Source organism: Alternaria triticimaculans (assembly GCF_023758025.1).
Source record: "Alternaria triticimaculans strain BMP 0046 chromosome Unknown scaffold_2, whole genome shotgun sequence".
Classification (NCBI taxonomy): Eukaryota; Fungi; Ascomycota; class Dothideomycetes; order Pleosporales; family Pleosporaceae; genus Alternaria; species Alternaria triticimaculans.
In genome coordinates this window covers 2022309-2035965 of record NW_026055959.1, presented here as the reverse complement: position 1 = coordinate 2035965, position 13657 = coordinate 2022309, and the positions used below count along the sequence as shown (strand labels likewise).

Here is a 13657-nt window from a genome sequence, read left to right as displayed (position 1 = left end):
GTGGATATGCTGTTAACGGGTCGATCATTGATCACCAGGTCCTTCGCGTTGCGGATATTGCCGAGACGTGATGGCTACAGCAATTCGCAATGCTGTCTCATGGGTAATGCATGCTATAATGTCGGTATGTTGATGCCGTCCAGTGCGTTGAGATGCGCCGTGCCATGAGAAGTGTCTGAGCACCGTCTGAACATGATTAGTATCTCAAAGCCTGACCAGCAGGCGAAGGTTTAGTCAATAGTGCTTCAGCTTGGTATTTGGTGGTGTACGGCTTTCGCGTCAACCTTCCTCCTCAGGCTCTTCAGAGATCCACAAAGCACTGTTCCTTAGTGAGCATCCGTTGTTCGAGACCTCAACAACGTGGCTGTCTGCGATGTGACGTGGGTGGGCAGACCGTAGTAGTACACAAGCGTCGAAGCTTTCAGCCTTGAATTTTCCAGCGGGACCAAGTGGGAACGGAACGACCTTGGTGATTCGCCTCACTGCTATTCCCGTCTATGAGGCTCAACTCGGCTGCGACGTGCGGCTTGCCCGCACAGGAAGACCGGCCGATTTTTCGTCAGCCACATTTCATCGCGAAAATCGGCTTATCGATGACTGAGAAGCTGCAGCGAGCTAGCCATGTGAATGAAGTTGTGTTTACAGGTTCATTGACATCATTTCGCGTTGGATAGCGAGCGCGAAGACGAGGGACCTGGGACCCTAGCCGCGAAGAGCTTTCAGGGCCAGGCTCGGTCGCGCGGTGTTCACAACGACCGTTTGACTCGGCTTCGGATGTTCCAAGCCGGAAGCCACTGCATTGCCGAGCATGATGGGTGCCGCGTATTTTCGTCCCTACCACAGTAGCGGAGAATGGACACCGCCATATAAACCTTGGCGCCAGAAGACTCCTCATTGCGAGGTACACGTTGCTTCGAGGCTTGGAAGTCTGAGATGCCCAGGATGCGCGGCATGTGGCTCGATGCGCAAGTATTCTACACTTAGATCTCGAATCGAAATGAGGCCCCTATATGGCGCCGGGACCAGGTAGGGTTCTCGTGATCATTAGTCCTCGTTGTTTAGGAAGCGATTTGTGGAGATCATGAGGCGGAGTTCAGGCTGACCTACCGACACCTGGGCGGAAGTCTTGGTCTCCCGACCCAGTATCGCCCGACCAGTCATCTGTCTCCGTGAATTAGTGAGGGTTGCCACGAGTTTACAATTTGCAGTGGTCGCTCGGTAAAAACGGATAGTTGTGCGCCCATCAGAGTACTGTTCCTTCGTGGGACCGTTGGCCACTCGGCACCCGGCTCATGTGCGATCCGTCAAAACAAGCGAGGCCTGAGGTCGCGCGTTGTGGCTGGCGCATGTGGCTAGTGACTCGACATGTGCGCTCCACCCATCCAAGACGCATCTGCCTCTTGGCTCCTTTTGGCACGATCGTGTGATCGACTTGGTGTTGAAACGTGCAATGAATAAACTCAACACGGCTGGCATTATCTGGGTTCTGCATAGATCAGCGGCGCGTTCGAAGACCTGCGATTGACAATGCCTTGCTGGCTGGCAGTGCAGGTGCTATTGTCGGGCTTGGCCTTGAGTAAGGCCGCTTATAGGACGCAGGCTGGGTCGACGAGGTCTTGATGCTCTACCCCTGTCGTGACCAATATGAATAGGGCCATCTCATCAAGTTATGTAAGCCAGAGCCTGTCGATCTTGCCAATCATCGTCGACGGAGTGCGGATGGTCTCACTGGAATTCATGCGTGGCCCATGTAAGCGCACGCAGACTCCTGACGGTGTGAAGATAACGGACCATCATTTCGCAGGTAGCGATAATGGGGAGATGTGCATCGCGATTCCCACAACAACCATGAAACTTTACCAAGATGGGGTTGGGCAGGACAGGTGCTCTTCGCCCAACGCGACAAGGAAGACCGCTGTATTTGACCTCAGAAAGAAGGCCGTACAGCTGCTGAACTTTGGACCTGATTACTTTCATTCCTGTAATGATACAGCTCTGGCACACGCTCGTTCCTGAGTGACGCTTTCTGTAACTTGTAGAAAGCTAGGAAGCTTCCATTAGAGCAAAGGCCTAATGACAGCGGGGTTGATCGACAAGAACCCTGAGGTGTTCGAGAACCGCCGAATTTACAAACAAGATCATGGGCTTACATGATCGCTCTTGCCAACTCCGCACTGGTCAGTTCGTAAGCCATTCAGCAAGGCGAGATAACTCGCCGAAGCCGCTCACTATTGAGATGGACAGTAGACGTGCCGTTACCGCTAACGAGCTATGGGCTCCGGGAGGACAGCGTGGGTGCTGAGGCGTATATACACGTTCAAGCGTCAGCGGGTTCCCTGAATTCAAGGGGCGAACCTCGTGAGAACCGTTGAACGCAATTATAGCTCATGTTTCTTGCCCATAGTTCCACGCATGCAGGTGTGATGAAGGCGCTTACACGTTTGCGGGCGTTGACATTCGCAGCACGTGAATTGTATGAGCGCCCCAGGACCACGTCCGCCAAGACATGGCAGGCCTTGTCAGCGTAGGCGTCGTATAGGCGTGTCGAACTTGTGATGAATACGGCGTTCGCAACAATGTACGAAAATGACCTCAGCCCCCCAACCTGACGACGCTTTGTGTGGGTCTTCCAACACCAAATCTCCCAAACCAAGGTAGTTGTATGCCTTGCCAATGGCACATGCAGCGGTGCTTGAGTGCAAAGGGCTACCAAAGTCGCAGATGAGTATAGATGAGTATGGATGAGTGAACAACCGGGGCCGATGTACGCGGTGGCTGAGGCATGGGTGATCGTGCCTACCCAAGACTCAGGAACGAAGTGGCTAACGAGGATCAACAAAAGAAATTCTGCATTGGGCATTCTCATGTTCGTGACTGGAACAAGACGCGGTCAGCAACTCTAAACGATGCAAACCGCTGAGAGTAGCTGCGCTTACATTGACAAGCGACGGTATCCATTAACAGCATGCAGCTCCTGAAGAAGGAATGCGTGCCCAGCTGTGCTTTGCCCGTCCACCGATTAATCAACTGCTGCTGGTCAGGCATTGACGGTACTTTGCGTGAGTTCGTACGCGAAACCCGCACCATCGTACAGCTTATCTCGCGCTCCAGTCCTCTTTCAGCTCGGACGGGTCACTTGCGACGTTCCGCGAGCGATTTTCTAACGTCCGAAAGAGCGAATTTTCAGCAAGCACGAGGAGGATCGCTCAGTCAGCCCGTCGTGCTTTTCTTCGGCCGAGGCCTGAGTCTGTACATGATACTTCGTCGACGAGCGGTCGAAATAACACAATTAGTGATAAAGCATAATGATGACCGGTGGACTGATTGCAGACCGCGCACATGGTGAGCCACATGGCCGACCTTGATGACGACTTCTGGAAAGCATCCAATGACTGGGAGTCGCAACTCGGGCAGCGTGTTTGTCCGCATGTTTTTGGTCGTGGATGTCGTGTTGCCGGTAGCCGAGGACAGCGAACAGCGATCTGGAGAGATTTTCGAGCGTACTTTACGCCCGCGTATTCGCCGAATTCACGTCACCTGTTCTGCTGCCACCACAGGTGCGGATTTTCTTCCATAGCAAGTTTCGTGGGCCACGGTCACGGTCCGCTGGTTGGCCGACTCCGCGCCCTCGCTTTCTCGTGTCGTCCGCCAACTGAGCCCAGTCCTTGTAAGGTTGGCGCCCTGCAACAGGCCAAGAATCCCTGCACATCGACTAATGTAATCCAACGTACGTGCGCCGATTGATGATGTGTAAGGAGACAGGGGTGCTTAGCTGCCCAGCGCCGGCGTATTTCATAATTACAGTTCCATTACAGGGCTTTTGCACCCAGGGCACAAGGTTAACGCCGAACGTCCGCCTTGACTGTTCGCTGACGTGAAAAGATATAATGCTTTGCTACCCACAGAGGGCTACGACCTTATTTAGGCCTTAATTTCCACTTACACCTCTCGATAAAAGTACCCTTAGATACTCCACTCGGTCGACCACACATCTCATCGACCACTACCACATTGACTTGAAGTCCAACTCAGCCACACCATTCTCACCAACACACCTTTGCTCCACTTTGTACCATACCAATCGACATGTCACCTCATAGGTCAGACTCGATGGAAGCCCAAGACAACATTAGGAAGCGAGTATGCAAGGCATGCGACCGATGCCGATTGAAGAAGTCAAAGGTATGTACGACCTCTTTTGTGCCTGTATGCCTTTCTAACCAGTGCAGTGCGACGGATCAAGCCCTTGCACTCGATGCAAAGCCGACAACGCCATCTGCGTATTTGGCGAGAGGAAGAAGTCGCAAGACAAAGTGTACCCGAAAGGGTATGTTACCATGCACCCTCGCAATAAGTTTCGATCTGACTGTTGTAGATATGTTGAGATGCTCGAACAGCAACAAACCCAATTGGTAGCCGGTCTTAGGGAACTGTACAGCCGCCTGCAACGAGGCGAGAGTTGGCCAGGACAGCCGTTGCAAGAATCCTCAGGCGGCCATCCTTTGACACACGACATCCTGGAACGTCTCGATCTTTTGCAATCACCTGGAGACGACAAGAGCCACTATGAGGGTTTCGAAGAAGATTGCAGCCGCATGCAACAAAAACTAGTTGAAGGAGGCGCCCCATACACCCGACGACGCGCATCCGTTAGCTCAGACTCTGAACATGGCCACGTTTCGCCAAACTCATCGTACAACGGTACACCGACGACCAAATCTTTCGCTTTTGACAGTCCGTTTGCGCGCCACAACGCGCCGCCAACACCGCCGATGAACAGCCCATTCCCTCGACAGTCCCAGGTAGTGTCGCCGCCAATCAAGCAAGAAACACAAATGGCACCAGCACCATACATGAACACCAGCGCTATGGATCCTTCCACTCTATCACGGGCGCCATGGATGAACGACTCCATTATGATGGACGATCCCGTAGACTTCAGCAAGCCCATGTATGGATTTGACAACTTCAGCGCATACGACCAGAACATGATGGTAGATCCCCTATCAATGAGCCAAAGCGATCCGATGATGCCAGACTGGAACATCCACAGCGACCTGGATTTCAGCAGTTTCATACAAAATCCAGTCGGCGCATAATTGGTCCGGACTTAACTCCGCTTCTCTCCGTCTCTTCGTTTAGCGTTCAAGCGTTCTGGGATGCTTTCCAATCCTATACGGCGTTCGTTTCGGTCATGGCAATCGGCGTTAATCGGCCGGCATTTGGTGGTTTTCTGGCGACTTCTCCTTATCTTCTGTGTCGAAAGTTCGACGGTTCACGATGACGTGAAATATTGCGCAAAGCATAGTCGACAACGCTCCGCGGATCGGCAAATTCGAATAGGGCCTCAGGTCGGTAGTACCGACCGGCAAGGCGATCGAAATGGTGGCGTTACTGTAAATCTCAACTGTATCATAGTCGAAGATGTTGTTCTCAATGCTCGCGGAATCCAGTGTGCGCGCCCTGCCCCTCGATTACTAATTGCAGCCTTCGCCCCACGCCCCCATCACATTCATCCGCACTGCCACAGCTCCATGGGCACAGGCGAACAATGACCGCATACGGCATGCCGTCCGACGGGTCGTTTGGTACTCGCGAGCGAAGACTTCAGCCGTACTTCACGTGGTGACGACGGCAGAAAGGATGTCCAAGAGTGCTCCACATCCTCATTAGGCTAATCAATCACCGCATACGTACTCTATGTAAGGTCAATCGCGCGCACTCATCTCTCGCAGTCAAAAGCTCAACATCCAAGCGGCCATCGAGGAAATCGGTCACCTGTTCCAAAACAAACAAAACACTGAACGCAAGCTACCACTCGCTGAGGTGAGTGCCCTCCTGTAGCTGCCCCGCTCTCACGCATTACCCCTCATCACACCACATCAGACCTCACCAAAGTGCAGCAATAGTGGCACCCGTTATAGCGTTTGAACAGCACAACTAATGAGATCGACGCAGGTCAGACGTACCAAATATCGCCTCTGCGAGCCTATCACAAAACTAGAGCAGTCACGTTGACGATCGCATTATGTCTTCGACCAAGGCTTTCACCTTTCTGCCACTGGGCGCTATCATCCAAAAGTTCGTTGTAAACGGAAAGAACATCGTCCAGGGTTTCCCAACTGCGGAGCTGTACAAGCAGCACAATGCCCCATTCTTTGGTGAGACTATTGGCCGCATCGCCAACCGCGTATCCAAAGCGAAGATCAACGACCTGAATGGAAAGTCGTACCAACTAGCGGTCAACAACGGCCCCAACTCTCTCCACGGCGGCGACCTTGGCTGGGGAAAGCGAGAATTCGAAGGACCAACTACAGTTGACCGTAATGGAAAAGAGGCTACATTATTCAAATACGTCAGCAAGGATGGCGAGGAAGGCTACCCCGGCACTGTAGAGGTGCGCGTGTGGTATATCCAAGCGAAGGAGGAAGTCGATGGCGCTCAACAGGAGGTCCTATACATCGAATACGAGGCTGAACTGATCGGTGATGAAGTCGAAGAGACCGCAATCAACATGACCAACCACAGGTTAGTTGTCTATCATCCTTTTCATTGACGTCTTACTGAGAGTGCATATAGCTACTTCAACTTGTCTGGAGGACCTACCATTACCGGAACTGAAGTCAACCTCATCACAAACAAGTACCAAGTCGTGGATGACGGAGGTATTCCCACTGGACCCATCGAGGAATACCCCGGTGTCAGCGCCAAGAAGACCTTCACCCTGGGCGAGAAAGAGCCCGATATTGACGACTGCTTTGTGGCCAACACAGACCCCAGCAGCATTCCCATCGACACTCGCTCTTCGCCCCTGCAGAAGCTTGCGTCTTTCTACCACCCAGAGACCAAGATCCACCTCGAAATACACTCGACGGAACCGGCCTTCCAGTTCTACACTGGTAAATACATCGACGTACCTGCCGTTGGTGACCTTCCCGCCAGAGGCGCCCGCGCTGGCTTCTGCGTCGAACCCAGCCGCTACGTCAACGCCGTCAACGTTCCAGAATACAAGTCTATGATGGTACTCAAGAAGGGTGAGAAGTACGGCACTAAGATCGTATACCGTGGTTGGCACGCGTAGATCTTCATTGCATTATCTCGATGGAATCCGTCTCCAACATTGGATAAGAACTAGCACCAAGTTGAAGATGTTGACTCAGCAGTCGACTCCTAGGAGTACAAATTAAATACATCAACGTCTCTCACGAAGTCCACATTATGCATGCACGCTGAAGTCATTTGACACTCGCTCCTCCAGTCCGTCACTGCACCTATTTGTAAAGTCACCAAAGTCTCAACGTCAACCCACGCATCATCTGTACGTCTGCGTCAATTCTAACTTAGCAATCAGTCTTCAACACTCCACTGTTTTCATCAATCACCTCTAGTAACCATGACTCGGACGGGAACGTCCGAAGATCGAGTTGTCCAGACCTCCAGCCACTGGCCCACAGCACGACGTCACACAACGTTGCTTGCGCGGCCGCCTAACATCTAGCTCCAGGTCCGGTGAGAGATAAAGGCTCTTCTGCCGCTTATCCGTGTTCCTTTACCCCAGCGAGAAAGGTTATCCAAACCTCATATTCTCGAAGCATACTAGGGCTATACGTACGCCACAAAGTGTGGAGCAGATGGTGCAATGGAACACGCCCAAGTAACATGGCACTTGGTGCTCTCCCGTATCGCTAGAACGTATTGAAGCAAAGCATGGGAAGCAAACTTTATCGGATCGTGCACTGTGGCTGCAGGTAATTCCTCGATGCGAATTAAACTCTTCAAAGCACAACGGCGGTCACTGAACATACCACGATCGCAAATACCACTGCGTCTCCACATCAGAATTCGGGACGACGGTTATCTGAAGTATGCGACTTTTGACGTCAAACTGCAGTCGCCGATCCCGTTGAATATTCTGGAGCGTTCTCCGCATCCCACCAGGTCCCCACCGTTCCCGCATCGTGTCTCAACCACGTTGTAAGCATGTGTTCATCTGTACGCGCATGCGGCGTGCGCTTACACACCCGGATCAGGACCACAGCAGTTGCGGGGCGCGGTATTGGGGGATAGTCCTTAGAGTAGAGTCAAATCGATTCGATCGCCTTTTTACTCCGTATCTTGGCAACGGCGAAAGCGTTGCTGGTGATCATCATCAATCCCATGGTCAAAGAGAGCCTCTTGACAGAATCTGGGCCAGTATGTGCGATGAGCCACCAATCAGAAATGTGGAGAAGGGAGGGCTTGGCCGAACCGCTCAAAGTGGTGTAGCTGTGCAGCCTCCCTTTCCCCGCCGCGCGCGAGCCTTTTCGGTACCGCGAATCTGGTAATCATCACCCCAGTCGTACGATGACATGAGGTTGCGCGAACATATCCAGTCGATCTCTCACCTCACTTCCACATGTTTCGAAACGTCCCTCGGCGATTACGAGCTGTCCTCTTACAATACTGCGGTGGTCGGCACATTGCTGATACGGCGACTGGATGCGATGCATGCAGCTGACTTTTGCACTCCATCGCCGACTAGACCCGCGTAGGTATCGGACTCGGAATAAGACATACGCGTCGATACCAGCCATTGTCATCATCCCGCCGACGATAGCAGATAGCAGACATCGGCACCTAATGTCGGGCTCGACAGACTTTCTCTGCTCGATCACGGCAAAGGTGCGAAGTTTTTCTTTTCTCCCTTTTCGATACACGCCCAACATGTGCTAAAACATCTAAGCTCCGGTGACTAGCCCAGTACAACGTAGAAGAAGCAAAGCCATGCGGCTAGCTTAGACATACCGAAAGCATATTCCGCCCTCTCTGGGGCTTGCCGATCTCAATGCCGGGCACGAGGAACCGCTCTTGGTGTTTGCCGTGTGGTTACTGAAATTATAGTGGCTGGCTGTTGTATCTTGGCAGAGCTTCGTGATGGACCAGCAGCTTCAATCCCGACACCAACCAGATGTATCTGAGTGCCTGAGGGATATTCTAGAAGAACATGCTTATCAAATACCCACAGTACCCGCCTGCATGCACGACATGGCTCACAGTCACTCTTACTAAGTCCCATCCACAACCCCTTAGCCGCAAACCCTTCGGCTCAAGCCGAAATCACGACTTCGGACCCAACGTTCCCCAATCTAGAACGAACAACGACAAGAAACCTGCCTTGGCCACCTTACACTCGACCCGAATCCCCCAAACCAATGGAACGCCTTAACACCCGACCATCCGCACACGCAGTACTTCTAATACAATAGTCACGCTACCAAACCACCATAGTCGTGGTGACAATTAACTAGCCTCGTACGGGCTACTGATACGGCATTCGCATCGAGTGTCTTGCCTGACTTTGTCCATGATCACAGTAGCGAAACAGGTTTCGAAGCACCACCTGCACTCTCAGGTCCGCATTCGGCAACATGGCATATGCACATGTGCACAACGAACAGAATGGACTAGACAGACATGCCAATTGTCGATTTGTCGATCTCCCGAAATGTTTCGGGCTGCTGTGTTATCGGTTGGGGGGCTTTCGGGTATCGGCACGGTTCCTTATCCGATGTATAGCCGCTGTAAGGGGTAAGTGTGGTGGTGTGTTTGATATGTTGTATACGATGACGTCGACGATCGTGGAAATGTTTGTTGTTCGCGATGGGGGTATCGCGTTAGTGGAGAAGGTGGTTGGGTTGGGCTCGGCTGTGCGTGGGTTTAGATTGGGGGCATTCCCGAACTGCTGGCAAGGCGTGAACAGGTTTTCCTTTTCCCACGTGGGTTGGGGAAATTTTACGTTGCATTTTCTCGTGTTGATCGGAAAACGAGCGGGACTTGCCGGTGCGGTGTTGCATCTTGCTTCTTTGTATAAATCATGAATACTGGGAGGATCAGCACAATACATGTATATCGACGTACTTGCGATCAAAAGTACCAGCGATCGATGTAGAGTGACATCGACTCGTTCTTATACAATCGGACGATGACTTGACTTGCGCGCGATACCAAGAATGCAGCTCAGGCCACTAGCGTATGGAGGGAATGGAGGAGGTATACAGCGCCTCATCAGACCGGAAAGGAGGCGGCATCGATGAATGCGTGATATCTACAGGACACACCTAAGCTACCTCTATATGTGCGTTTACTTATCGATCGACAAAGATACACGACTGTATGCCCCGTAAGCTACTCCGTAGAACACGGTGAGCAGTATGTACTCTTGAAATGCTCCAAACTCCTCGCTATGAAATGGACATGTTCCTTCATGTCGATGACCTGCATATGATGGGTATTGCTCGTGCATTCATATCATGTTCATAATATCAGGATTGCTTAAAAGTTCTTCTTGGGCCTCATGTCCACGATTTCTAGGGGCGCGTCGGTCAGCTCGACCACATGGCCTGGCTTGAGCGCTTCGGTGTAGATGTTATCGACGTCGTGAGGATGGAATATGCCAGGTCGACTGCAGTTCAAAATGGCTTGCTTGCCTGGGGGGTCAGTAAGGCGGAAACAACCCCAGCTGTATCACTGTCAGTGTCTCAAACAAAATCAAGGGGAAGTTGGATGGCATACCTAGGCTGCTTTGTTGGAGCGCAAACGATGGCGATGCTTTCTGGCATCATGACCTGGTATCCGACATGGGTGTGCAGGTCTCTGCTGCTCATAAAACAGGTCTGCGTCGGATGAGTGTGAATCCAACCGAGGACCATTAACTCTTCTTTGTCACAGTAATCGAACAGCTCTTCTTCGTTCAATGTTTCGCATGTGTCGCTCGTGCTAGTTTGTTCTGGAATGATGAGTCGTGTGATGAAGAGGGCGTTGGATTTTAGTATTCCACCCAGCATGCCGCATGTCTCAAGGTTGAGACGTGTATTGGAGGAAGCAACGGCAAGGAACTGATTGCGTAGTTGGGAGGGGAGGAAAACGGGACGGAGGGGATCGCCATTCTCCAGAAAGGCCGAAGGCTTGAACGTGAATTCGTCGAGCTCGGTGGAGGGAGTCAATGGCCTCTGATCGGGTATCTTGCTTGGCAAAGGTGGCGCGCTTTCCGAGATCTTGCCTGGGACAGGAGGAGGTCGTGAATGATCGTATCGCGCATCGTACGTAGAAGCTGGAGACTTGGGCGGCAACGGCGGTGGGGCTGCGGGTGTGCCAGAGGCCCTGTATATCTGCTCTTTTGGAGGTCGCGCAGGTGCCGTGTCGCGTGACTGGGAGTCTGACCATCTTTCTTGGGCAGTCTTGTATGGTACGGTAGGGTAGTGGTATGGGGAAGCGGATTGAGACGTGGGACGCTGGGTTTATCAGTAAAGCAGCCACATAACCATCGCACGAAGCTTACCGAAGAGTATGATGCTCTGTGGCCATTTTGCTGGAGTCTGGCAACTTCTTGCAGTTGGTTTGAGATATCGTCTCCGTCGGGCCCTTGCTGCCAGCTGTCCCAGGTGCCTCCACTGCGGCGCGCATGCTCTTCCTCCTCCGAGACGCCATGCTGTCGCGCACCTCTTCTGACAGTGTCTCTCCTCCGCACTTCTCTCTGCGCGAGTCTCGCAGCAAGCGATTGGTTTTCCAGAGAGCGCGCATCGATCGTGGGCCGCGAATCGAACGACCGTCTCTTGGGCCCCCGATCTTGAATCGCCAAACCGTCGAGCTCCTGCGGAAGAGCACCCACGCCCTGCCCTTCCAACGATCTCAGACTTTCCTTCTGTCTCCGCCTCCTCTCTTCGTATTCTTCATGCCTCTTCTTGATGCGCGGCGCGATTTCCTCGAGCTTCTTCAGGTCGCGACTGACGGCTGCTGTTGCAGCATTGAGCGCTTTTCGGTTCTCGGGCTTGTTCCTGTCAGGATGGCCCTGTAGCTTCTGGAGGACGAGGTCGGCATGACGGTATAGGAGGAGGTATGTCTGCGCGTCGTTGCCCTCTGCTTCATAAACTTGGGCCTGGCGGGAGTGAGCATGCGCATCTCAGGCATGGCAAGTAAACACACCTCTTTCTGCATGGTACTGGCTGTGCGCAGCCAATTTGCCAAGGGAATGTGCGCATTGTATGTGTAGTTTCCGGCCTGTTCCGTCACCTCGGGCAGGCTCACGGGGGTGTTGATGGTCGCCATTGCGGAGGATGTGTGTTACGGAGCGGCGGGGCGGGTGAGGTATGCCTAGGTATTCGCGAATTACGGCCTCAAGGCAACAACTTTGCGACACACAGGACCGCTACCGGCGCGGTTGGAGATGACGCGTCCGCATCAGTGACATGGGGAAGTTGTGTTTGGCGCTGCCTGAAGAGAATCAAGTCTAGGGCACTGTGATGGGGGATGGGGGATGCTGGATACATGGCGGGGCAATCAGGGCCCTGCTGCGGCGCGTGGCAAGCACGACCAGATCGACTTGACGAGCTTGGGCATCAAGCACATGCATCGCGAATAAGATGGGCATAAAGGCAGACGATGGTCCAAGAGAGATTATGGTGGACTAGCCACGGCACTTGAATAGCAGCCATGTCTGATATGCAGGGCAACAGAGGTGGCCGCGCGTGTTCACGTGTAATGACATCGGTGTACAGGTCCACAGAATCTAATCGCGTCTAGTATCCAAACATAACGAATAGTATCTAGCAACATGTCTCCATCTTCACTTGTCCTCTGAGTCCTCCGATAGCTTGTCCCATTCGCTGTCGGTCGATAGATCGCCTGTTGATTCACCCATTCCCTTCCTTCTCTTCAGTGCTTCGTCTACCGGTGCTGCAAGACTCGTCGTCGTTCCCGTAGTACTCGCAGTGGCAGGACCTCCGCTACCAACAGAAGCAGCAGCTTGTGTTGGATTCTCTGGCTCACTTCCACCAGGTCTCTCAACGAAGACCGTACTCTGTGTCTCCGGGCGGGGCGCGCGAGGCTGGTTCGACTTGGGCTTGATCGTTTGCGTCTGCTCGACCTCGGTATCCACCTCGGTATCGTCGCCTGTGTCCATGCCATCTCCGTCGTCGCCTGCTGCACCTCCCTTTTCTTTTCCGCCTCTTCTAGCTTCCCGGATACGCTTTGCTTCCTCCTCCTTCGCCTGCGCAGCCTTGAGCTCCGTCGCGAACCAGTTTATCGACCACCAGAGACCTCCGCAGAGAAGGGACAAGATAACGAAGTGTATGCTGTACGTCGCGATGAGCATGACGAACAGAAGGACCTGGAGCGCCGCGAACGAGGCGTTTGTTGCGATAAGGAGCGTGGGCGTCGGCCCCGCGATGAAGATGGACTCCCATAGCTGTTCGAAGAAGGCTGCCATACTGTGCACTTGTTTTTCCGCTCGTCGTAGGTGGTAGGCGTGCGTTCGTCGGTGCGTGCAGATATCGTCGCTCGTATTCCAGGTTCTTGTACGGCCCCACGATACGGCTGCCTAGCCAAGTGGACAGGTGCGGCGTCGTTAGGCAATGCGACTTGAAGTTTTGTAGTGAATTGATGTGCCGAAAGCGATTTGGTCGTGTACCAACGCCAGAGTGGACTGACGGAGCGGCGTGCTGGAGTCGGGAGAGATGCTCGATTGCTGCTTGAAGTGTCGCGGGGCTGGCTGGCTTCGGCAGAGCTGTCCAAGCTAACCCCCAGTCATTGCCCTACCGCGTCACGCGTCGTGACCACTATATTACTCCGCCGGACCATGAGCGTTTAGACGCGGCAAACGTCCCTCGTGATCAGAATCACA

At 53.1% G+C, this 13657-nt stretch overlaps 4 protein-coding genes across 4 annotated transcripts; 2 read left to right on the top strand and 2 right to left on the bottom strand.

The window, feature by feature from the left end:
* Positions 1-4086: 4086 nt before the first annotated feature.
* J4E78_002338 (uncharacterized protein) lies at positions 4087-5099 on the top strand (the record flags this gene model as incomplete). The annotated part of the gene is made up of 3 exons (XM_049362985.1): positions 4087-4182; positions 4230-4327; positions 4376-5099. The coding sequence occupies 3 exons, from the start codon at positions 4087-4089 to the stop codon at positions 5097-5099; spliced, it is 918 nt and encodes a 305-aa protein (XP_049225577.1).
* A 929-nt stretch (positions 5100-6028) lies between these two features.
* J4E78_002337 (uncharacterized protein) lies at positions 6029-7081 on the top strand (the record flags this gene model as incomplete). Its single annotated transcript, XM_049362984.1, has 2 exons — positions 6029-6528; positions 6580-7081. The coding sequence occupies 2 exons, from the start codon at positions 6029-6031 to the stop codon at positions 7079-7081; spliced, it is 1002 nt and encodes a 333-aa protein (XP_049225576.1).
* A 3230-nt stretch (positions 7082-10311) lies between these two features.
* Positions 10312-12084, bottom strand: J4E78_002336 (uncharacterized protein; the record flags this gene model as incomplete). The annotated part of the gene is made up of 4 exons (XM_049362983.1): positions 10312-10498; positions 10552-11270; positions 11318-11914; positions 11962-12084. 4 exons carry the CDS (start codon positions 12082-12084, stop codon positions 10312-10314), a joined length of 1626 nt encoding a protein of 541 aa, XP_049225575.1.
* A 517-nt stretch (positions 12085-12601) lies between these two features.
* J4E78_002335 (uncharacterized protein) lies at positions 12602-13243 on the bottom strand (the record flags this gene model as incomplete). Its single annotated transcript, XM_049362982.1, has 1 exon — positions 12602-13243. One exon carries the CDS (start codon positions 13241-13243, stop codon positions 12602-12604), a length of 642 nt encoding a protein of 213 aa, XP_049225574.1.
* Positions 13244-13657: the final 414 nt, after the last annotated feature.